This window comes from Pseudoliparis swirei, chromosome 22, assembly GCF_029220125.1.
Source record: "Pseudoliparis swirei isolate HS2019 ecotype Mariana Trench chromosome 22, NWPU_hadal_v1, whole genome shotgun sequence".
Classification (NCBI taxonomy): Eukaryota; Metazoa; Chordata; class Actinopteri; order Perciformes; family Liparidae; genus Pseudoliparis; species Pseudoliparis swirei.
Genome location: NC_079409.1, coordinates 9,558,892 through 9,583,965, shown reverse-complemented (window position 1 = coordinate 9,583,965; position 25,074 = coordinate 9,558,892). Strand labels below are relative to the sequence as shown.

At 45.2% G+C, this 25,074-nt stretch overlaps 1 protein-coding gene across 12 annotated transcripts; it reads left to right on the top strand.

Annotated features, from left to right (window-relative positions):
- phactr4b (phosphatase and actin regulator 4b) lies at window positions 1-25,059 on the top strand. 12 transcript variants are annotated; one of them, XM_056444464.1, is made up of 16 exons: window positions 1-133; window positions 6,505-6,608; window positions 7,268-7,312; window positions 14,028-14,186; window positions 14,493-14,573; window positions 15,416-15,928; window positions 17,121-17,465; window positions 18,728-18,859; window positions 20,061-20,574; window positions 21,160-21,425; window positions 21,563-21,761; window positions 21,933-21,988; window positions 22,387-22,448; window positions 22,531-22,668; window positions 22,826-22,902; window positions 23,602-25,059. In XM_056444464.1, the coding sequence occupies exons 3-16, from the start codon at window positions 7,300-7,302 to the stop codon at window positions 23,615-23,617; spliced, it is 2,571 nt and encodes an 856-aa protein (XP_056300439.1). In that variant the 5' UTR covers window positions 1-133; window positions 6,505-6,608; window positions 7,268-7,299; the 3' UTR covers window positions 23,618-25,059. The 12 variants fall into 12 exon arrangements, with proteins under 12 accessions (XP_056300439.1, XP_056300440.1, XP_056300442.1 ...); XM_056444465.1 differs by lacking the exon at window positions 1-133 and adding an exon at window positions 1,188-1,262; XM_056444467.1 differs by lacking the exon at window positions 1-133 and adding an exon at window positions 1,998-2,555.
- The last annotated feature ends 15 nt before the right edge of the window (window positions 25,060-25,074 follow it).

Sequence of the window (25,074 nt, the reverse complement as noted above, 5' to 3'; positions counted from 1 at the left end):
GTTCCCAACGCCCACAGAGGAGCGACCGCTTCCACCGAGAACTACCGGTACCGAGATGCCAAGCTCGGGATGGTTTCCGGGAGGTGCGTTGAAGTGTTTGGACCGGGGCGCTGGAAGAGGGGGAAAGTGTGAGGTGAGGAAATGACCGGGCTGCTATTTTTAAATCGTCTGTAACTGATTTCAAAGGAGGAGGTGCAGGAAGGGGAGTCAGAAGAGCGGTACTTGATGTCTGAGGTCAGGGGGAGTAAAGACACTATGACTGCGTTTGGAGGGAACATCTCTCCGCACACAATAACCTAAGTTGCGCTCCAACTTGGCCGACACTAAACAAGCCGGCATCACGAGCGTGTCATGATCTTGGTGTTCCGCACAATCTGGTGCCCTAGGTTAACACGGCTTTTGTTCTGTTATTTATTTCGCTGCTGCCGTTTTACCACTGAAACTCCATTTTCCACGGATCTCTGCACAGGCGTCCATGCACAACAAAGGATGCGTGTGATCTCCAGGATGTAGATGGGGTCGATGTTAGTCGTCGCATGACTCTGTCGGATGCACCTTTTGTAAAAGTTATGTGTGGCGTTTTTGCTTGTCATGTGGGGGAAAAAACAGACGTTTCCAGGCCTTTCGAAACGCTTTCCCTCGCATATGTTGTTTTGTCTGCACTGCAGCCATCAGAAAGGGGATGCTGCTAGAATCGGGAAAACTGGTCAGTGTCCAAATCAAAGCTCTGAGTTGCAGCTTCGTTTTACTGGCGCAGGATCACACGAGGCTTTTAAATATAGTAGCCCTCTGCTTCAAAACAGGCTAATAATGAGCTCATTTAAAATGTGCACAAATGGACATGTCGCCTACTTCAAATGGGCTATCTGCATGTTTGTGAAGAGCAAGTGGTTACAAATATCAACAGCACTAAATATATAAAAACTAAAATAGCGTCTGTCTATTTAAATTGTCATGATGAAACACAAATGTAGCAAAAATGCGTTATGTTACTTTTATTTTGAAGGGCCCGGCCGGAAGTTACAGTGCTCGTCGAGGCCAGTTTTGACGGCGCACCAATCTGAGTCGCTCTTCAGCATCTCGAGTCCGCCGGCGCAGAGGGAGGCAGGTCGACGTGGGAAGCCTTCACACACACACACACACACACACACACACACACACACACACACACACACACACACACACACTCGGCTGCGTGTCCTGCTCCTGCCGGGAGTCGCGGCTGTTTTAACTCGATGCTTTAGACCGAGTCCACCTGTCAGGTAACTGGACATCTTGCCTCGGCTAAAGGAAAGCGGTCAAGTAACAGTCGGGCTAATCTCGGCGATGCAATTATAACTCTGCGGTCCATTTAAATCTAATTAGGTCACCGGTGTGTTGAAGATGAAAGACGTGACACACTGTTCGTGCTCACACAGAACAGTTTGCGCTTGCATCAAAGTGAAATTATTAGGATGGTGTAGACAGCAGAACAAAACAATCATGTTGTGTTCTGGTCCAGTCACTCCTTAAAGGACATTATAATGGAGCAGTTTATTCACACAGTAGGCTTATGCACTTTTTTTTACCAGAAAACCTACAGATATATATATATATATGTGTGTGTTTTGTGTTTCGGTGTGTGTGTTAATACTATTTTATTTATTCCCACACGTTTTCACATTAATATAGCGTATGAGTGAAACTAGTAGGCCACATATATGGCCCAATGGAAAGTGCAGAGTGCCTGGCTAATAGTGGCTAATAGTCTGGTCAGATGCTTCCTCTTCCTCTTGATCATGCATTTCCTCTCTTCATCTTGGCGTAATAGCTCCTGAAGTTCTTTTTTTTTTTTTCCGGAAAGAAAATGCTGCCTCATAGCTTGTAGCTCCTTCCACTTCCCATTGGAAGTGCCATCCTTTAATAGGCCATTAAGAGGAAACCACTGATGGTTAAGCTGTCAGCTGGGCCTGATGGACTCCGTTTGACCACAGATGAGACTGATCTGTGCCCGAGATTCCTCCGAAGCTCTCGGCCCTCCTCCTCCCCCCCCTCCATCCATCAGGCAGGGAGGTGAGGTAAATAGCCTTTAAGGGGGAGATGCTGAGTGTAAAGTGGTAAAGCGCGTGTGCCAGGTGAAAGCTTGCTGTCTGCGATCTCCTCCCTTCAGTGTGGTGACGATGCACGTTGGTAAGTGGTCCCCGCAGTGCAGCAGCAGTCTGCACACAGGTGGAGGGACTCTGACGGAGAAAAGTTTAGCGAACGGCGTGGAGCATTTTGGGCTCCAATTGTGTTGAGAAAAAAAGAAAAAGAAAGAACAAGTGGGCCACCGGTCCCCGCGGTGGTGAATGATGCTTTTCTGGGGCAGGCTCGGTGATGACGCTCACTCGGCCCGGATTGGGAACAGACACCCTTGTCCATCCATTTTGGAGAGTGGTGCGGAAACTGCGCCGCTCGGATACACACTGCGGGAAGGTCCAACGGAGAGACCGCAGCTCTGACTTTGCTTTCCAAAACAGCAGCAGCTTTCTTTCTGCTCTACACACCTGTCACTGACACCTCTCCGGAGCAGACCCGTAAGTACGCTTCAGCTCAGTTCACCGGACTCGGGACGCACTGCTGTTGAATCCATTACGCACCACCTCGGCGTTACTTGTAACTTAACGTAAAAGTCTTCAGTGTGGATTAACGGATTTCCCTCCACTGGCCTCTTGTTGCCTGAAACCTTTCCTCTGGACATGGAAGCGCTCAGATGGCATGACCCAGCCAGCTGCCGCTTCCGCTCCCGTCGTCATTGAATCGGCGCTACACTCAAAAAAACGATTCGAGGTGACACATTTAAATATTGTTTGATACATTTAAATAAATCAATTACAAAACAAAGATATTTATATTGAATGGGTGTAACACAAAATGTAGGAATACTTTCATTTATTAGATATGTTTAGGTTACACTCACAAAAACGATTCAAGCCCTTCTTCGAGGTGACACATTTAAATATTGTTTGATACATTTAAATAAATCAATTACAAAACAAAGATATTTATATTGAATGGGTGTAACACAAAATGTAGGAATACTTTCATTTATTAGATTTATTTAGGTTACACTCACAAAAACGATTCAAGCCCTTCTTCGAGGTGACACATTTAAATATTGTTTGATACATTTAAATAAATCAATTACAAAACAAAGATATTTATATTGAATGGGTGTAACACAAAATGTAGGAATACTTTCATTTATTAGATTTATTTAGGTTACACTCACAAAACGATTCAAGCCCTTCTTCGAGGTGACACATTTAAATATTGTTTGATACATTTAAATAAATCAATTACAAAAATAGATATTTATATTTAATGGGTGTAACACAAAATGTATGAATACTTTCATTTATTAGATTTATTTAGGTTAGATGGTGTGCATATCAACTCAAAATAAATGTGTTTAATTGAGGACTACCCTTTGCGCATGCGCCAGCTGAGAATCAGTTGTTTACATGAGGTGAAGACACTTTCAGGGCTGTACGGTGCTGTAGTGGCTAGCACTGTCGCCTCACAGCCAGAGGTCCGTGGGTTCAATTCCCAGTTGGGGCGTTCCTTCTGTGTGCATTTTGCATATTTTGTTGGTTAGTTAGTTTATATTTTGAGTTGGACAAACACAAATTAATTTAATTTAATGAATATCGTTATTTTATTTTAGATGTATTTGATACAAATGAGTTGAACTAATTTAATTACATTTTATTGCACTGATGTGCTAAATTTGAGTTGGAGTTGCATATAATTATTGGATGAAAAACCTGCCAACAATTTAATTGAGTTCATCCAATGAGTCATTTCTTTGAGTGTAGTGAGGGTGTGTGCGCCCCAAGATTATACAGTCGGGGACATCGAGGCGGTCTTTAGCGGCTGCTCTCGAATACCTGAATGGTGGCGCCTGTTCCCGGTGAGCGTGTTGGTAGGACAGAAGATGGGAAGAAGACAAAATCCCAGTTGTCGTCGTCCACGAAAAGGACTTAGGGGTCGATGGAAGAGTTTTCAAACGTGGTAGTTCATCCTGATTGTTGAGTGTTGCCGACTAGATTGTTGTTTGAGCGGTGATGAGATGGGGAGATAACTTTCTGACTCATTTATGTCAGAATATTTCAGCTCCAGTTGGGTCTCTGCCACGAATTGGCGGCGTGTGTCTCGTCTTCCTCGGTCGGTTCTCTCGACACTGAAGTGTGACTCGCGGCGGCTCTCGAAAGCTTCAGAATAGATTTTGTGTTGCGGCAGAATCCGAGCGACGGAGGCTCCCGCACCGTTTGGACGGACTCATCACTTTCACATTGATCGGAGGGCAGGGAGAGAGTTAACAGCTCTAAAGGGAAGCAGGACGTCAACATCCCTTATTTACGGGCACATTCTGAGGCTGGTTGTGAGCGTCACACACACACACACACACATCAAGTGAAATATGTGATTGTGGAATGTATTCAGCCAGTTCTTGTTTGTTTGGTTGGAGTTAACATGCAGCGACGCATGCGAGTGTTCTGCATACATAATCTATGAGGTTGTGGCTCAAATGGTGGAGAATGTTTCTGTCCTTGCAGCTCCACCCCCTCGCCGCCTCGAATCCGCTCGTACTTTCAGGCAACAAAGATATTCTCTCTTTCCCCGCATCCCGCAAAACGCTCACCACTCTGCTCCATTATTCTGAGCCGTGCAGCCGAGCCTGTGGCACCGGGCGGGAGTGTAAAACAATTCATCTCCGACCACGGAGACATCTGCCTCCTCTCAGTGGTGTCAGGGTTCTCCCTTCTGTTGATGAAAACTACTTTATTCTCCGTTTTATAAGGCGTATAAGATGTCCAGCAGGCGATACATGTTCCTGCATCAGACATGGTTTTAGGGCGGATTATTGTCCAAATGTCGTTACTCTGGCTTCTTCTTTTCATAGGGAAGTTGACCTTTGACATTGCCAGTAAATGGGTCTGGAAGAGGAACACAGAAGAATGCTATAATACAGTCAATATTTGAATAAGTATACCGTTTCTGAGTTCATGCGTGTGCCTTGGGCCGACCATTGATCCTTGATGCCATTAATAGTCTGGTCAAAGGGCCTTGAGGGGTCTGGACACCATCACTGAGGCTGAAGGTACTTTTGCTTCCGTCTTGCCAATTGTTGAAAATGATGTTGGCCTACAAGACAATAATTCTGCAATTAAGTTTGACGAGTAATAACCAGAAATGTAATCTAATACGGAGGCCCATCAGACCTCCAGAAGGATGACTCTGTATTGAAAAGAATTGGTTCTGTTGAGAGGGGAACTAAAGGAGTTTTGTGGGTCGTTACAACAAGCTTCTTTTTTCTCATTTACTTGTTTTGGTTTCTAAATGTCCATGCGGGTGTTTCTCCACTGCCCAAAAGGATGTGGCTTTGTTTTTATTGCATGGAATGGTCGACTCGTGCGTGTGATGATGCTGTGAAGTCTAATAATGATTTTTTTTAACATTCCTGATTTTCGTTTTTGTTTTGTTTAAATGATCAATAATTTCTACAAAGTCCCTGTAAATAGTGCACAATGCACATTACAATTCCTTTAGAGCCCAGGCAGATGTCTTAAAATAACTTTAATATTACAGTTACAATAATGTAAACCACAGAAAGGCAGCAGATGCTGGAGCCAGCAGAATATTCTTTAGTTGTTGTGCTTGAAAAAAATTACAGAAAGAATAATTACGTTATCAAAATATTTTTTGGGATTTTCAGCATTTTGAGAAGAGGGTAATTCCCTCCTTTCTATCGCCCGTCCTCCCTAGAATTCCTGTCTCATCCTCTATTCTCTTTGAACTGACGTTGATATTTCCATGCTCAATAAATGAACATGTGCAACAGGTCCAGCAGATGCAAGATAGTAAAGTCCACTCATGTTCTCATTTTTCTTTTGTGTTCCAGTTTGAAGTGTTACTGGAAACTGGGTTCATAGCAGCTTCTGTCCAGTTGAAGCCCAGTTGACTGTTCCCCCGCTCCGCTGCTCTCCGCCTCCTCTTATTCACCGCTCTGTCGCTCGGCTGTCTTTGACCTTTTTGTATTTCTTTAATATTTCTAAAATAAAAGATGATACCTGTTGAGTATTTGCTTTTCCAGCTCAGTCAGTAACTATAACACTCAATGGCGAAACGTTTTATTTATTTTTTCATACATAAATTGCCCACTTCAGATACTTCAAATGGATCCTTTGTGGCTATGAAGTGATGCACTTGGCCAACAGAAGCGTTTAATTACATTATTGGAGCATTTCGATCAGTGTTTTGACTTTTTACCTGTGATTAGTTCAAACTGTGTGTTCTGAGATTTATCTTCATCATGTTTTCCCTCCGAGTGCATCTTAAATGCATCCAACGGATTGTGAATTATTTAGTTTCATCTTCTGGCTGAAGCTCGATCTCCGTACCGTCTGGTTTTGTAGTGATAGTTCCTGCTTTCCGTTTATGACGAGCTCTGATCTGATCCTTTTTTTGTTTTTCCTTTATTAGATGGGTGGAGCTGCCATCTTAAGCATGCTGGAGACCTGAACACATGCTGGTGAACAGCTGCTGAGGACCTCAACCACCCCGTCCCACAAATGACTTTCTATAGTGTATGTCTACACCTTTTTATATATTAACACAAATAATGATGCTACATTTATAATGAATACAATGCTACATGTATCTTAATAATAGATAAATAAACGCAGCTATTATGTTTTGGGGAGTTTTCTTTATGTGTTAATATAAAGAAAACAATTCATTTCAGCTGCAATATTGTCAATCATAAGAGCCATGGAGACATTGTCAATGGTAAATATATTTAATTGTATCCAAAATGACAAACACTGTGCTTGTCATTTCTAAAAGCAATGCTGGCACTTTTTTAAAAGTATATTAAAGGATAATCTAGTGAAATAAATCTATACATACTGATATAAATACTGTATTTCTATGTGATTTATTTCAGTTAAATAGTATTTACTACACATGGTTTGATTTTACATTTGGAATGAAAGTCTTCGGGGATTATTGGTTTTATCTTTCCCAGGTCGTCATGTTGAGTTGGATGCTTTAGATACTTTTATCCTGAAAAGAATAATTATGGCTCATTTTGAATTTGAATGGAATTTAAGATTAAATAACTCCAAGACCACAGTGTTGATCTTTTTAGGAGCATCACTTGCAAACATAGTTGTGGAAAAACTGAATTACTACTGTTACTAAACTGGTTGAACTTCAGCTCACATCTCAAACTGTTGTTTTTCAGGAGCCGTTGATTGGTGTTCCTCGAACTCTGTAATGGAAAATCGTGGTGAGTACCGAGTTGCTCGTTGTGGTTCGTTAAGTGCCGTGGAGAGCGCTGTAGATCCACTCATCTTTACGTCCACTGTTTACGGGGTCTGTCAAGTCTCTGTACGTTTTATGAGCCACTCAGCCACACATCTTCTCAACCTTGGGGCTGATGCAAGATCAGTTCCCCCTCCGAAAGCGTCGTTTCTAAGGGGCTGTTCTCTGGTCGGCATTTAGGTCCTCAGGCATCGGTGTGATCTATTGTAAAATTGGTTTAATCAACCGTCACCTGCAGCTCTTCAGTCAGCCAGTTCTCTTTTGTAATTGGACCAAAAAACAACAACAAACACGCAGTTAAAAAGCCCAAATGTGCATACCGGGAACCATCCCTAGTGACCATCACTTACTGTAACTCCTCCGGTGGCGACTTCATCATAAAAGCCACACACAATTCTACCGTGCTTCAAGACTGAACAACATCTACGGATGGGCTGTTAGTGTTGTGTTCCCATTAAAGGTGTTGGGTAATTGGGTAATTTGCGTTCTGGTCGAGAGTCGGATGAGACAATCAATGCCAGTTCCATGACGCTGCAGCAGCTGAGCATAAAGACACATCCAGGGAGAATCTGCTTGTCTGGCCCTTTCTTAAGGTCACAAAATAGATGACCAGAACCGTTGAAGCTATTTATAATTGTTTGTGATTTAGTGGTTCAATAAGAGAACCATTACAACATGTTTCGTTTTTGTTTAGAGGCTGCACTTCCTGGTGGATTTAGTAACCTTTGGACAGAGCCATGCTAGCTGTTTCCCCTCGTTTCTAGTCTTTGTGCTAAGCTAAGCTCCGTATCTGCTGGCGGTAGCTTCACATTTATCGTTCAGACATGGGAGTAGTATTAATGAGCTTCTCGTCTAATTCTTGTCAAGAAAGCGTATCCTGCAAAAAGTAGTTGAACAGCATACTAACGTTAATAAATCACGTCCTGTTTCTCTCCTGTCCGTTGATGTTGTATCCCTGATGAAGCATATGGCAAAACTTTTTTTTTAAACTACACATTTTCTATTTTAAATGAGACACGCAGCAGTGACCCATAACTCTACAGCACCATCATCGGTGCCACACTCTACCTCAGTCTGTTATCCAGGTCAGGCCAACAGGTTCTGGGCTCATGCGGATTGGCTCGGCTCTCCCTGGAAGCCGGCCCGGTTTGGAGGCTGTATTTGGGGCACAGGGAGAGAAAAGGAACGCTGTCAAACACACTAGCTCTCCATCTATAGAAACGGCTTGAGATGCAGCCAAACGCTCCGAAAAAACTGTGATCTGTCGAGGCGTGATGAAACCGCTCAATGCTCCGGATTCCTCTGAGGAGCAGTCGGACAAGGTTCTTTGAAGACGCACAAACTTCAAAAAGGAATCAAAGCTTTAATCCAGGAACCAGTCTGTACTCACTCCTTTCTTCTAGTCTAGTAGTATAGAGAAATCTCTCTCTCTCTCTCTCTCTCCACTCCCCCCCCTCTGAGCCCCAAACAGGACAGCTCTGCTTCGCAAAACCTGTTTCAAAGTCATGCTAATGCCTCCAAGACTCTTCATATTGTGATCAGAGACTTGGAGATGTGCATAAAATGGAGTCTTGGGGCGTCAGGAGGGGTGAGCGGCATGATGAACACCCTCTGTCAGTCCTAAAAAAACGTTTTATCGTATTAGTGTGCAATTCCTGTTGGCTAAAGAAACGGCGGCAGCAACGATCAGATTGACTTTTGGTCCATCGTTTTTCTTTCTAACAAGTTAAGTGATGTTTTAGCTGCTGGACTTCTTGTCTATTATCCATTTAAACACATTGAGAGGGAGCCCCATGTCAGACACACTTGACCTTTACACGGCTCCCTAAAAAGTATTTATGTTGTGTCTCATTTCTCCAGGTTGAAATGCTACATTTTCCTTCAGCTCTTTTCTTCACACACAGAAAAAGAAAAAAATTTGTCAGGTTAGATGCGTCACTCATTTCGGGATGGCTTGGACAGACTGCATGACTCCAGCTCCCGTTCCCATTGTCATCTCCGCTAGGAAGGCAAGAACATACTGACATCCTGATGGAGTGTTTAGCCGCCATCGGGGGTTGGATGGCTAACAACCTCCTGCAATTAAATGCAACCAAGACCGAGGTGTTGGTCATCGCCTCCGATGGCACCAGAGCCAGGGTACTAGAACATCTGGGCCCTCTCAAAAACAATGTCCACCCAACCATCAAAAACCTCGGTATTCATTTTGACCAGGCAATGCTGCTGGATAAACACGTCAAGACTCTGAGTCGCAATTGCTTTTTCCACCTGCGAAACATCGAAATGCGTTCCATCATCGCCCACTCTGAGATGGAAATGGCTATACATGCCTTTGTATCCTCCAGACTGGATTATTGCAACTCACTGTTCACCTGTCTAAACCAGGCATCCATAAACCGCCTCCAACTGGTTCAAAATGCAGCTGCCAGATTACTCACCAGGTCAAAGAAATCGTGTCACATCACCCCTATACTGGCTGCCCTACACTGGTTACCAATCCAGTATAGGATCCAGTACAAAGTGCTTCTCTTTACCTTTAAGTCCATACACGGCCTCGCCCCAGTTATATACATGACCTCATCATACAGCACACCCCAGCCGGTCCTTACGGTCAGCTGACCAGGGCTCCTGGCAGTGCCACGCTACCATTAAAAACAAAGGCGATCGGTCCTTTGCTGCAGTCGCCCACGCCTGTGGAACACACTTCCGCAGGTGTTGAGAGCAGCTCAGTCCGAAAAAAGCTTCAGAAATCAGCTAAAAACACATCTCTACAAACAGGCATTTCTGGGTTAGGTTTCTGTGTGTTATCGGTTTTCTGCTCTCTATGTTTAATTTATTGTTTGTTGGTTTCTTCTACTGCGTTTGTGACTGCTCAAAAGTCTTGTGTACTGGAGGTAATGCACCCGCAATTTGTGATGTAGCACTGGCTTCAGCACCTTGCTGCTTTGTTTAACATGATGATATTGATGATGTTGTACTGTTTTTACTGTTTTTATTGTAAAGCACTCTGTGTATTCGTACTGCGAAGGGCGCTATATAAATAAACTTTTACTTACTTACTTACTTACACCAATGTGTGAGGCAGATGATTGTTTTCTAAGCATACATTGTGGTCTGAGGTTTGGAGTCTAGCTTTTCTGTTTCTGGATCAGAGTTTTAAAAGTCCTTGTTCTCTTGAGACCCGCTGCATACGTCGCTTTGAGCGCGCATCGTTGGAGGCACACATTGCACCACATACCGCACACATTAAATTGAAAACATAACTTTGTCTTTCTCCCAGGAATGGTAGGCATCTTTCAGTGAATGCTGACCTGTGCTGCGAGCCAAGGAGGGAGGGTCAATAAGCAAGGGGGGAGAGGGAGTCCAACTCCTGGAGGGAGGGAAGGTCTTAAGGAGATTGCAGGAGGGAGGGAGGGAAGGACGGGGAGGGGAGGACTGAACTGAAAGGCGTAGAGGACGGGTAGACAAGGGAAACGCAGAGAAGAAGAAACGACCCGAGGTAGAAGAGACCAGGGGACGTTGTGGACGGAGGAAGGCAGGTGCAGCTGTCCAGTGCAGCGTGCACGGTTCTGGGTGCAGGACAGGTAGAGGCCCCTTAGGGGCTGGACCATGGGACAGAGCCTTCGTGCGGAGACCCCAGCTCAGGACCCGCAACAACGCAACAATGGCGGTGAGTTTCTGAACTCACTCAAGTAACTGTGTGTATTTTTACACAGTCTTGCATTCCTCAACAGCAACAAACGCAGCATGACGTTAGTTCTTCAATGAAATATAGCGTAGAGGCGAGATAAGGGTTGGAGATTGTGTAAGCAAGTTTGCAGCGTCCACTTTCTCTCAGCCGCCTCCTTCACTCTCGCCACCACAAGGAATGTTAAATCACTGGGATCATGTGGATGAATCTCAGCTGTGTTTTTACACACTCGCGTGCTGCGCACTTATGTTACAGCGCACCAGCAAGTCATTTTCTCCAAAAATGTACATTTTCAATTTCATTATTGGAACTAGAGCTTGTAGCTGATTTTGAGAGCTTATACATCATTTCGATTTATTCTTAATTGTCGATTGTTGGACTCTTTCCTATTACAGAGTGTAAAACCTTAAACGTCATGCTCTAACGGTATTCATCTGACTTCCTGTTACTACGCTATTGGGTTTTGAATGGTTTTGGAGCATATACGATCCCACAAGAATCAACCCCAGTGTTTATAGCCTCTTTGTGTGCTGTTAGTTAAGTAGATTAAAATGTATAATCTGGCCTGGTCAGTGTTCGGGTTGTAATGAGGTTGAAGGTATTTCCTGACCATTGCACCCCGTGTCTCGTGTCAGTGATCAGGATGCCTCGGCTCGCAGGCCGGCTCGTTCAAAACAACAATCTCCTTTTAACCACATGCTCATCTGACCAGGCCGGATATAACTCATTGAATCATGAGGTTAGAGGGAAATCTGCCCTCTCTGGGAGATGTTTGATAGAGTGGTAGGTGTGGCTTCAGGATGAGGGTACGTCAGAGGAACCCCCCACACACACACACACACCATGTTTCCTGACTGGGTCCTTATCTTGGCTCTCCTGATTACAGAGCATGACGACTACAATTCTGTTCCTGGCCTTGTCCTGAATGGAAATGTTTTTTTGTATCATCAAGATGTTTAACGGTCAGATTATGAATTAGTTTCAATGTGTTGCACGTTCCAGCGACGCGTTTCCGTGAGCAGGCCTGTTGTTAACGTTGAGGGGAAGAGGTTGTCTTTGTTCTCGGTCACAGAATCAGGGTGGAGTGCCGTTTCCTCCCTGTGTTTCCAGCCCCCCCCCCCCCCCCTTCCATAACCCCCTGTACTTTTTCTCTCTTTGTTGCTCTTTTTACCCTTTACTCCCACTCCCACAGTCACACACAGCTGTAGTGCCACCACACACACACACACACACACACATACACACACACCAGACCTCTTCTCACTAGAGCGGTCGGAAGAGTTTCACTGTATCTGTGAGGAATAATTCTGAGTGGATCCACCGCTCTCTTTAATGTGATAACTGAATTGGATGTACTGCACTTTTCTTTCGTGTCGGTGGACGGACACATTTTAGAATCGGCCATCCCTGGCCAACGAGCAAGCCTAAGGAAATGGTCACTCGTCTTTTCCAAATAGACGCCCGCTGAGTCCGCTGCGATCGTCGGCTCTGCAGAGGTTTGGAGTGTGCGGGCCTGGCCCAGGCGGCTCCTACCCTGCTCCACTGCTCGGACGGAGCAGTCCGCTGCGTGAGAACCTCAGCTCTGGATCACAAGCTGCCTTAAGCAATGCTTGATCTGGATGTTACGGCAGCTGGTCTGAATCCTCCGATTTCTACCGTGCCAAGATAAGCTGGATTTCCATGGTGCGGACATGTCCCTTGAACCCGGAGCCTCTCCGCTGTAGTTTCAACAGCTCTCCACAACTTGTCCCTCTGGCATTTCATTTTCTGTTGGAATATATACAGGATAGTCTATTTGAATGCTTCCTGCTTCCCAATGGCATGCTGTTTCAAGTGCCGCCACCGTGGAAGCTGGACGCTTAACAACCCTCTTCCAGGTAGACGTGTGCGTGTCTGTGTCTGCGTGTGCTTGTGTGTGTGTGTGTGTGTGTGTGAGACGACATTCAAAAAATGTAAGGGCATAATAACAACTCTTAATTTTTTCTAATTAGCAGTTATGAACTCTTTAACCGACGTCAGGCGTTTACGTAATATGTAAACAATCGGTTCAGATTTGGCCCAACCAGCAGTGTAGTGGTTAAAAACTGTCCTTCAGCTGCAACACCGGTTTGAATCCCGTTTCCATCCACCATGTGAAAATGTCCCTTCGCAGGATACTGAAACTGCCAACCGCAGTGCTGTTCTTGATTGGACTGCTCTGCATGCCACCTCAGCACTGTAGAGTTGTTGTGTATGGGCCTTTTGTTGTGGGAATCCGACTGCGAGGCATTGCTGTTGCAAAGACATCCTGTGTGTGTCTTTTTTAAATCGGACCCTAGTCTCCCTCCACTGGTAAATATTATGTCTGCTGAGTACAGCAGCTGCAGCAGCCTTGGAAGAGCGACCGTTTGAAACTCTCTGAACTCGGCACCCTGTCAATCACGTCAGCCGGTCCACTGACCATCTAACGGGGCGCTTTAAGCCATAATGGCATCTCGTAACTATCTGTGTCCTTTGAAACGCGTGTCTTCTTGATTGTTGCCTGCGTGGATTCATGACCACGACCACATTCTGCGAGCGTACAGCCGCGTGTGCGAGCCTCTCTGGAGAGGCAGCGAGCGCTGAAAGGCTGAAAGGCCGATAAGGCACTCGGTCTCCATCCAGCCGAGGAATGTGAGCACTTGACAGTGAGAAACGCTGGCTGAGCGCCAGCGTCGGGCCTCTCCTGGTAACTGTGGATATGTGGAGGAGTCTATGAGCTCTCGGCATCACCCTGCCAAAGCACACTCGGTCCCCGAGAAGCAACAGCTAAAGATAATAACAGCCATGATGAGCACGGCCCTCTTTACGAAGACCGTGGATGAGCTCGGTGAGAGTCGACACAGACGAATGTTGCGACTGCTGATGGATCTGTGCGCGTATTTCCCGTGCTCCTTTTGGATTTAGGTTGCGCACATCTTGTTAAAACAGTTTGATTTATATTGAATGACTTCCTTTTTTTAAATTTTAGATGATGAAGCTGAGCAGCACCACGGCACCATGGTGGGCGAGGGGGGCAGCACCCCTCCCCCAAAGCGCAAGGGCAAGTTCTCCACCATTGGCAAGATCTTCAAGCCGTGGAAGTGGCGGAAGAAGAAAAGCAGCGACCTGTTCAAGGAAACTTCAGAAGGTTTGTGGCGTGAACTCATTGTGTTCGTGGTGCGAGAGTTACCCCCCCCCCCCCCTCCTTTCTCACTAGCCATATCGGTTGCATTCAGCTTTCATCCAAATTCCTCAATGCTTGGGTTCCTGTCTGAATGCTACATGCCCCTCTGGCTCTCCTCATGTTTTCAGTGCACCGACAATAAGCCGCTAACAAAATATCCTGTCGAGGAGGGATCTCTAAGCTTGCATCTGTTGAATTCAGATTTTACTGAAGTACCGTTTCCTCAAAAGAAGATTACTGTGTAACGTGAATTTTGTCTATTGACGGCAGAACTGGAGAGAAAGATGTCGACGCGGCGGACGCGGCAGGAGCTCATAGAACAGGGGGTGCTGAAGGAGGTCCCGGACAACGGTGAGTGCTTGTGTGATGCGTCTGGTCTCTCTGCACGTCGGTGTCTGACAGCAGCGGCCCCCGAGGCTCACGCCCACACAGGACAGTGCTGTAAGTCCTCAGTGCACAATGGGAGGAACACTGGCCCCTGAACCAGCAGGTTGAGACACATTTTCAAAAAGGCAAATTTACTTTCACCTTGCTGTTTTTTAAAGTAATGTAATATCTTTTTTAAATGACATGCCACTCTCCAGAGCTGAGGAAAAGTGGAACGAGTTGTGCCCTGTGGTAAAATGGCTTTGAGAGGGGTGTGTGCGTAATGCTGGCCCCGCTGCCCCAGAAGCCCATTTATTAAACCTACAGCTGCTCCTTCATCACACCAACAAACATAGACGCTGTTTACTTGACTTTAAGGTGACGGGGACCTTCCTTGTTTCACTGTGGAAATGGCTGCAACTAAATATTTTCATTATTGATTAATCTGTTCCTTTATTTAAAATGTATGATGTCAGAAAATAGTGACCATCATATTATCTCAGGGCCCAAAGTGTCGATTTTAAATTGCGAGATGAAAAACGGTGTTGTAGGTATTTAATGGAGAAGAGCATCTGATCCTCACCGGAGAAGCAAAAACCAGCAGATATTTGACATTTTTGCCTGGAAAATTAACCGGTATAAAACGGTACCAAAAAAGATTTTTTAGTTTGTGTTTCATCACCTCTGTTTTACGTTTAGCTTCAAGAGAACAATCAAATACAAAAACGTTTGACGGGATGAAAGATTTTGAATAATTTAAATTGAGCACATATTTAGTGTTTCTTGTAGTTTTCTCAACAAGAAAAATACTTTTGTAACTTTTTTAGATGCCGATACACACAACGCGAAGAAGCACTACGTGAAGAATGGCCACACTCTGCCTGTGAGCACCGGGGTCGGAGGAGGTGGAGGAGTCGTCGTCGGTGGTGGCAGGAGTCCGTGCAATCAGGGGAAACTCCCTTCAGAGTCCGACTTTAGGATGAACCCGGCCTGGCTCGCCCAGCCGGACGACCGCAGGGCTTGGTCTCCCTCTGACGGGGAACGCCGAGGCGCTCCGGGTTCCAGGGGACTGCACGAAGACGTGCGGAGAAGCGGAGGGGTGGGGTCACGTGCACATGTTGAGGGTGAATGGAAGCCTAATGTGGTCTGGCAGGGCCAGAATCACGGCCAGATGGAGGAGTGCAGACGAGGGGGCCGACTCCACCCGGAGGACGGGCAGAAGAGGGCCGGGCTGCAGAAGGCCCCGTCGGAGGACGGCAGGAGGAGTCGACCTGCAGAAGCCGACTGGAAGCCCACGCTCCCTCGGCACGCGTCCGCTGAGGAGGGAAGGGCCCGCAGAGGTCAGTCAGTGCCAGGTTGTTCTAGATCGTCCACCCATTTATAAAAGCTGCATTCATGACATCACTGTAGAGTTCATCGCTGTGGTCAGATCAAAGATACGGGCTGTGTGTTTTACAATCTGACCTCCTTCATACATGTTCTAAGATAGTATGGGATGTATTCTTTCACTGACTCCTGCTTATGTGCCGTCCTCCCAGATATAGACGGGCTCCTGTCAGCTCCCGGGGGCCCTGCTCCAGCTACGCTTCTTATTCCGGAGCATGAGGGAATAGCTCGTCCTCTCTTCTCCTAATTAATGTGGCACGATCACTAAACCTATTATTGCCCTTTTAACGCTAACACTGTCAGTTGAGTCATAAGACTCACAGCTAATTGATTTTACTGAAACATTACACTTTGAGAAATAAGTGTGTTTCGATGTCCAGTTATAACTTATGTGACAGGTGTTTACCACGATGTACAAAAGTATGTTGGTGGAGAGTAAACCTAAATGATCCAACATAATGCACCATATTGAAAACACCAATGCAGAACTACGTCAGGAAACGAGAACTCTTTCGACAGAGATATTTCATCTGTCCCTACTCTTCACTTTGTTCTGTCTCACCTTGTACTTTCCTTTTTTTCTTCCTCTTTTTCTATCTTTATCACATCTCCTGCTTTCTGTCCTCTTTTTCTCTCTCTCGCTCCGCTCACTTCCTTCTTTCCTCCGGATCACGTTCTCTTTGGTTGTGTGACATCACGGTGATGAAGGCTCATCTGTAAATACATAACCCTGAACTGCAGGGCTGCAGCTTTGAGGGATGGTGTGGGAGCAGCATCAGCAGTGTGGGGGGCTGCGGTGGGCAGTGGGCGGTGGGTCTTTGGCAGTAATTGCAGCCGCCTACTCTGTTTATCTTCGCAGCTGATCCCTAGATAATATAATTCTCAAACAAGTGCTATTGCAAAGAGCACTTTGAGTGCAGTTGCAGTTGTAGAAAAATGGCTCAATGCTCAGTCCCTGCACTGAAACATGTACAGCCATGTAGAACAGTATTTCATAATGAGATGCACGTTTTAAATGCCCGCCATGTAGAATTGTTTGTGTAAACGGATTAAACGCATTGGCTGACCTTTATGTTTAAATGTCTCAGTGGCACAGAGTTCTGTAGTTCTTTGGTGAAATAATCCCATGTTGTTGTGTTTCCATAGAGTCAGACAGCCACTTTGTTCCTGACCCAGACGCCTTGCGGGACACTCTGCGTGAACCTCTGCCTCCTAAACAGACCGTCATGCCTCCAAAATGGCTGATGACATCCACCCCTGAACCTGGCAGCAAGGGTCCTCCTCGCACCCCATCCAACCACCACACGAACCAGTACTGCTCTCCCTCCGCGCCCTCGGCTGTGGCGCCGAAACCTGTTCGGTCCATCTCCGCGGCGGGCGCGTCCACTCAGCAGTCCTCGTGTGTCGCCCCGACCTCCACCTCTCATGGCGCCAAGCAGCCCCCTGTGCCCCCACCCAAGCCTGTGAACAGGGGCAATTCCGCCATGCAGGGTAGGTTCTGCTTCATAGGGATTTTTTTGTTCATGTTCAAAGGTGATGGCGGGTACCAACGTGATCACGTGTTGCCTGCATTACAGTCTCAAGTGCGCTTTATGAACACTTACATTCACGCTCACGTAGCTGGTGAATACAGTATTTACGTTTATGAGTCGGTGCATAACTGTAGAGATCGGTCCTCAACACAGCTAGCTACACACACACACACACACACACACACATCCAGGTAATTATGTTATTTAATAAAATGCGTTGCTTTTCCCAAGCTAATTCCTTAGTACGCCTGAACTATTTTAGCTGCTAACTTCTCCCCAGACTTTTTACACTCCGAAGATAACAGGGACTCCTGTCGCTTTGGGATGCCGCTGTCACAGAGGCAATGCAGTTGTGGTGTTTTTTGTTTACTGTGGTGTTTGTCTAATCTGGGAACTTGCCTTCATTGATACTCGGTCAGGGCTGTTTACTTTGATTGATTCTTTGCTAGTAGATCTGATGAGTTTTGGTACCTTTTAAAAAAAAAAACGCCTTCAGTCGTCTGTGGGACAGATTTTTGTTCCGATCTGCCGTGAGAATTTCCTTTTCTCACATTTAGTCAAATGAGGACAAATATGACTTGATGTCATATTAGTCGTCACTAGAGGTTATATTGGTTCGCACTTTGAAACCAACAGCATTTTCACCCTCACAAGCTTCTGGCTACCACTACATGCAGTTGTTTGTGACTGTTGATGCAGTTGTTTGCAGAAGCTGTCCATGAAGGTACTCATCATTTTTATTTCATTTTTTATTTTTTAAAGGAATTGTTTGACATTTTGGGAAGTACACATTGCTTCACATACTACTTCCTGTAAAATATGAAGCTGCAGTCAGTTTAGCAACCGGAACTTGCTGTTTATACACTGCAGTGTGGATGCATCAACGGGGCAGTGTGTAGGATTTGGCGTCGACGTTGCAAATTGCCCACAACTGAAACTTTTTGTGTCGAGCGTGAACGAGAACCATGGTGCCCCGTATGAAAGCGTGAATGTAATGGATCCCCCTAAATGCTTCACACTTTGGATCGAGCCAGGTGAGCCGCTCCCCCTGCTTTAAATCCCAAACAGGAGTGTTTCCCAAAATGTGGTTGAGAATGAGCGAATGATGACCGTTTAGGGGCAACGACACCCCTCCTTCATAGCGCGCGCTACATACACTACCACCATCGACCGACATTCATGAAACACTTCAGTTGAAGGCCTCCATCTCCTCCCTGTTAGTCTCCGCCCTGCAGGGGGGGGAGAACGCTCAGCTTCCGCTCTACTGGTCCTGCTGGAAGCGAGAGTGCGACTACGATGTCTACCTGTCCCTGCCCGTCTACCTGTGCCGGCGGGCCGGAGGCCTGCGCTCAGGTAAAAGGATGCCCTCCGGCATCGCTGTGGCCAGAGGGCCCGTGTCCGTGCGCCCAGAGTCTGCGTTCTTCATGGTGTTGCGTCCTTTCTCGCTGCCGACACATTTCCCTCCTTCATGCCTTAACCTGTCGACTGGCCTGGATTGCTTTTCTTTGGATGTGGTGTGTATATAAGGGCCGCATGCACATGATGGGTGCTCTGTGTACGTGAGAGGAAAGTTCTGTGTCGGAGCGCAGTCAAATGTTTTTATTGTTCTACTCTCTTCATCGGCATGTGGTTCCTGCTGTGCTACAGCGCTAATCCACTTCACTCAACTGGGATGGATGGCTGGATATGAATGAATGGGGCCAAAGGTTGTAACATAAGGGCTTGACTTCATATAGAGAGGTAGATGTGAACCAGTGCAGTCTCGTCCACTGCACTGACCTCTTATCATATCTCAGGAGCACGGCTATGGCTTTTAACATTGTTGTGGCTTTACGGCTGTTCTACAGCGTTTTAGGAAGGATTTAACAAATAAATACATGTTTATGCCAATGATTGAAGTTTTTTTTTAAGACCCTTTTTGCACTTTAAACCTTGTGTTGCCTTCGGGTCAATTTGACCCGATTCAATGTTTCACCCTCCTGTTACCTTTATATTTACTAACATATTTTACCCTTGAGGTCAATATGACCCCAGCTATTAAAATCTCCAGAAAATTATTAGAATTAATATTGTTTTCCAAGTTTAAGTGTGAGGTACTTTATGTTTGTTTGTTGACTCCCGAAAGAACACCGACATTAAACATTGAATCGAGTCAAATTGACCCGAAGGCGACAGGAGGGTTAAAGATGCTAATAAACAAGGTGAACCGGCAGGTTAATAATCCGTCTGTCGAGCATGTCGGCTGTATGTAACTTCTTCGTCTCTGTGACATGGGGCATATGCTGCACACTGGTTTGTTGGTGCAGTGTGTGCATTCATGTTGGCTCGGTCATGTGTTCCGACACACTGTATGCACGCAATAATGTTCAGTCAGACATGTAATCCCAGTATTTATATTTGTTCATGTGTATTCTGTCATGTTGGGAACATCATACATGCAGAGCTGATGCATGTGGCTTACTAGAAATCAAGCACTTGCCAGCAGCTCACTCACAGACCTAAGATATCTATTTGACTTTAGGATTTGATGTATTAACTGTTTTTCCTCTTGCAGGTGACTTCACCCAAGCCCCCGGAGGTGGCAGTCTTGTTCCGGCCAAGCCGTCTCCACCGATGCCTCCTAAGAGGACCACCCCCATCACCAAACGCACAGAGGACTCGAGCCATCCCATCAACCCCTCACCGCTTTCTCTGGACGACCACAGCAACCTCCATGTGGGCTTCCAGCTGCCTGCCGCTCCTCCCTCCCCTCCCCTACCGACACACATACCACCGTCTCCTCCCCGCCAACACATCCACAGCCACCACCTCCACCATCAGCACTCCTATCCCCACCCACTGCCCCAACCCATACCAATGCTGTTTGACCCATCGAGCCCAACCAATGAGTCTCCTCAGCGCCCGGCTCCCGTCCCACTCCACATCATGATTCAGCGAGCCCTGTCTAGTCCTGGCCCGGCTCAGCCTCATCCAGACGGATCGCAGCGTGCGCACACGCTGCTGTTCGAAACCCCTCCGGACTATCAATGTGGTCGGCCACTTCCTGTCAGTATCCAACCATTAAAACTGTGAGTCACTTGATACATACTGATTGTGAAGCAAAGCTGTTTCGTCATGACAAAATTATAAGTTTCATAACTATATGAGATCCAGCCTGGCATGTGGCCATGAGCAGCCTGGAGCTAATCTTCTCCTGATCATTACACAACCAGGTATAGCTAGAAGGATGAGGGTGGGATATGGCTCCTGTTAATGTTCAAGGTTCGATCCATTTTAATTTTGTTGAAACTCAAGTTTTATTAACCCTTGTGTTGCCTTCGGGTCATTTTGACCCGATTCAATGTTTAATGTCGGTGTTCTTTCGGGAGTCAACAAACAAACATAAAGTACCTCACACTTAAACTTGGAAAAGAATATTAATTCTAATAATTTTCTGGAGATTTTAATAGCTGGGGTCATATTGACCTCAAGGGTAAAATATGTTAGTAAATATAAAGGTAACAGGAGGGTTAAACATTGAATCGGGTCAAATTGACCCGAAGGCAACACAAGGGTTAAAATGCAAAAGCTTCTTTTTAATGAGTTAAATTCACACAAAAGGATATGTTATTTGTATCTAAAATGCTTATGTATTTATTGGCTCTTTCCGTTAGATCTGAAGATGACTACTCGGAAGAGGAGGAAGAGGAGGAGTACGATGGGGAGATCCCTCAGCCGGAGCTTGAGCCAAGGAGTCGCAGGTGCTTAGTCGGAGACGCCGGTGTTTGTGTCATCCCGGGGGTAAACAACAACAGCAGTGAGGACGAGGATGAAGAGGATGAAGGAGGAGAGAATGACATGCATGGGGAGGACAGTGACTCAGATGGTCCTGTGCTTTATAAAGATGAAGACTCTGATGAGGAGGATGAGCCCCCACTTAGTAAGCACAACTATATTAATGAAAAATATATTTTCGTGTTTTTAGTTTTCCAACTTTTGTAAAGCACTTCCTTTTTTAATGTTTTTGGTGAGCTCCTTCACACCTGACGGCATCCCTGCTTGGCTTCTTCTATCCAGGTGCCCTAGCCAGCAAGGTCAGGAGGAAGGACACGTTGGCCCTGAAGCTGAGCAGCCGACCCTGTGCCCCCGACAGGGACCGGTTTATCCATGAGAGGGGCGGCAGAGACGACCAGCCTCCACGACAGACCGGCCTCACCTGGCAGAGCCGGGAGCAGTGGGAGGCCATCCGCACACAGATCGGCTCTGCACTCACGAGGTAAAGACGGACACCGTCGCACTAATGTGCGTATTCTGATTCTTTTGCATCCTTTAAACTGACCAAAGCGAATGTGTATTTACTGAAGAAATCCAAAGATAATTCCTCGGATCTTTGTCCTACTTACTGCCTGAATGACAAAGTGATTCTTTTTTTCTTCTCCCAATTCAGGCGACTTAGCCAGAGACCGTCTGCCGAAGAGCTCGAGCAAAGAAACATCCTTCAGCGTTAGTATCCACTCTTTCTTTCCTTTTCACCGTTATTCTCCATTACTCAACCTTTTATAATGCCCAGTTCAGTTTGGATTTCTGCTGCTCTTTAGCTTGTTTGGTCAAATTGTGGGTTTCAACAAACACCCAAACTTAGTTACTGATTTACTCTTGTTTATGTACAAAAAGACACATTTTAAACAGGCCAGTTCACATTGTACAAAAGAATAATCTTCTATACATGCTCTGAAAGCAAGAATGTAAAAAAAAGACAGTTGAAACATGGATCACGGTTAACTATCTAATTTTGTAAACCGCTTTTACTTTACCTTTGCTGCACATCAAGCCTGGCTTTGGTGCAGAATCTAAATAAAGCTCAACTAGTGTTTTTTTCCTCTTCCCTCTCTTCTATTCAGCCAGAAATCACACTGACAGACAAGCTGAGGTTAGAGAGATCAAGCGGCGGCTGACCAGGAAGGTGAGGCAACGCATCCACAGCAAGCATCCAAGTGGTACACCATGTATTTGCTGGATTTTAAAACAGCATGTGTTTATTGTAGCTGAGTCAAAGACCCACAGTTGCGGAACTACAGGCAAGAAAAATCCTCAGATTCCACGAGTACGTGGAAGTCACCGATGCCCAAGACTACGATCGGAGAGCAGAGAAGCCGTGGACCAAGCTGACTCCGGCTGACAAGGTGCTCGTTCAACTCGTCATGTCCCGCAAGCGCTCGATAAACCCAATAAATCTCTCAGCGGAGGATTGTGTTTCACATGATATTAGCATCACAGGTGATGTTTAGAGTGTTTCCTTCAAGTTTAAGGACTCTCTCTCTTTCCTGTCGATTCATCTAGGCGGCCATCCGGAAGGAGCTCAACGATTATAAGAGCACTGAAATGGAGGTGCACGAAGAGAGCAGAATCTACACCAGGTATACCTTTTATCCGAGAGATCTTGACGTCATAATCCTTCAGATTTCAGTCCTGGTTGATTTGGCGAGACCCTTGGTTGCCGTGGAAGTCGAAGTTCTCCAGCCTGTTTCCTGTGTCACTTCATCCAACAGCTCACTGTCACTGTCTATTCATGTGCCATTCATATCTGTCATGTTTAAAATGCATCCATAGATGACAAATGCTGACATTATCTTTTGTCGACCTAAGATTGCTCCCGGCTTTAACCCCCGTTGACAAATACATTGTGTGTCTGGTTATTACTTCACAATAAAAGCTTTGTCATGTTTCATTTCAACAGTTTTAATACGAAACGGCAGAGACATGTTGAGCTAGCATGAGCAGTAACTTCAAACCGTTTCGCTGGAGTATTTGGAGAGTGAACAGGAAACTGTGAGGCTGATGAGATAACATAAAAAAACATGTGAATCCCTTGAGGATGTGGGGGCAAATATTATCCAGAATGGGAATGACGGACCACGCCACTAACAACAAAAAACTGCTTTATTAAAGAGACATACCTACAGAATGTAAATACATTGTTTGTCTATTGCCGAAAAAAACAACAATGACCAGTATCAAATATGGAGTTTGATTTTCATAAAATCTTAAGGATTGTAACATGTAAACGGAATATGAATGTCTGTTCATGCCTCATGAGATCCCTATGTATTGTTTAGGTTTCATCGGCCTTAGACCCGCCCCTCTCCTTCACGGATAATGAAGCACTTAAGATCTGTGTGGCCAGAGGCTGCCCCCGGATGTACTGAACAGATTATCAGAGGAAGCCTGGAGCTGACGATGCTTCTCGCTTGCCCTCCATCGCCCTCTCACTACATTGCTCTCACTCAACTGAGGTAGTGGTGGTGGTGGTGGCTGAGGACCAGATGCAGTATTTCTCCCGGACAACAGGGGGAACCACGTGCCAATGAAGTGGAGAAGTGGCGGAGAACCCACTCTGCTGTTATGTGGTACCCCTCAGGGGCTTGGATCTAGTGACGACCTTTAATGCGGCCTCATTCTGTGTTGCCTTTTTTCTTCTTTACTGTATATGGAAAAGTTAATTCATCTTGTTAATGTAATAACATACAATAGTAATAATATGATGACTTGTAATACTCCACACAGTAATAATAGATAACAGCCAAACGGCCGCAGCTAGAGCGGGCTGGAGGATGAAGACTGGGATATTCTGTTATGACTGGACATCTCTGGGATATTGTGTGTTTTATATCAATTGTGTAAAGACTGCTATTGTTATACCTTAAAATGAAACTTGGAAAGATCGAATTACAAAATATTCTATATTGTAATTTTGATCATGAGTAGTGATGGCTTTTATTTGAACATTTTTTTTAATTATTATTTGGCTTGCCTGTATTTATGGTTGTAATGTGAGGTGGCCATTTAAGCATCAATGTAGATAGAGAAAAAGAGTGCCGGTCAGGAGGCTTGTTGGGTTTCTATATGTGCCAACATACCCAATGCCTAAAGGACTATAGGATACTGGTTTTCATATCACTAATTTCTGCAATCAACTGCATTAGCCAACACGGAATCCAATGTGATTGGATCTTGATAATCTCTTAATTTATACTTCGTTATGAGTTTTTGTACTTCCCTTTAAAGATCAAACATGCAATGCATTCTGTAGCCATTTTGAATAAGGTCATGCTTGTAGTGTCTATACTAAGAGTGAAATGTAAGTTGCTGTGCGTGTAGATCAGGGATTTATCAAAACAAAACAAAAACTGTATAAACGGTCAACAGGGAGTCATTTTGGCTGGAACCTTTTGAAACAGAAATGTTTGATCTTGTATTGTCTGGCCAGTAGCGTACATAGTTATCTATGCTGTGTACAGGTTGATATAGGTATAACTGATACTTGTGTATATCTTGTCTTCCTTTCATTTGAAAAGAAAATTTAAATATATAAGTAATATAGTTTGCTATTTTTTTAAGCACAGAATATTAGTTCGTGATTAAATGCTTCAATAATGGGAATATGAAAGTGTACCTTTTCTGTAAAAACTAAGTTCCTTTTTAATTCAATGTGGAATTGTATGGACTGACATATTTTCTTTTTAATTGTAAATAGTCACATCTGGATCTAATTAAAAAGCGTACAATTCCTTGAACAGTTTGGTTGCAAC

Bases quoted from the DNA above. Each gene is read 5' to 3' on its own strand.
- phactr4b (XM_056444460.1), top strand. From the start codon at position 13,772: ATGAGCTCTCGGCATCACCCTGCCAAAGCACACTCGGTCCCCGAGAAG. The intron at 21,762-21,932 runs GTAAAGACGGAC...CTCCCAATTCAG, and splicing joins ATCGGCTCTGCACTCACGAG to GCGACTTAGCCAGAGACCGT. The intron at 22,449-22,530 runs GTGAGGCAACGC...TGTTTATTGTAG, and splicing joins AGCGGCGGCTGACCAGGAAG to CTGAGTCAAAGACCCACAGT.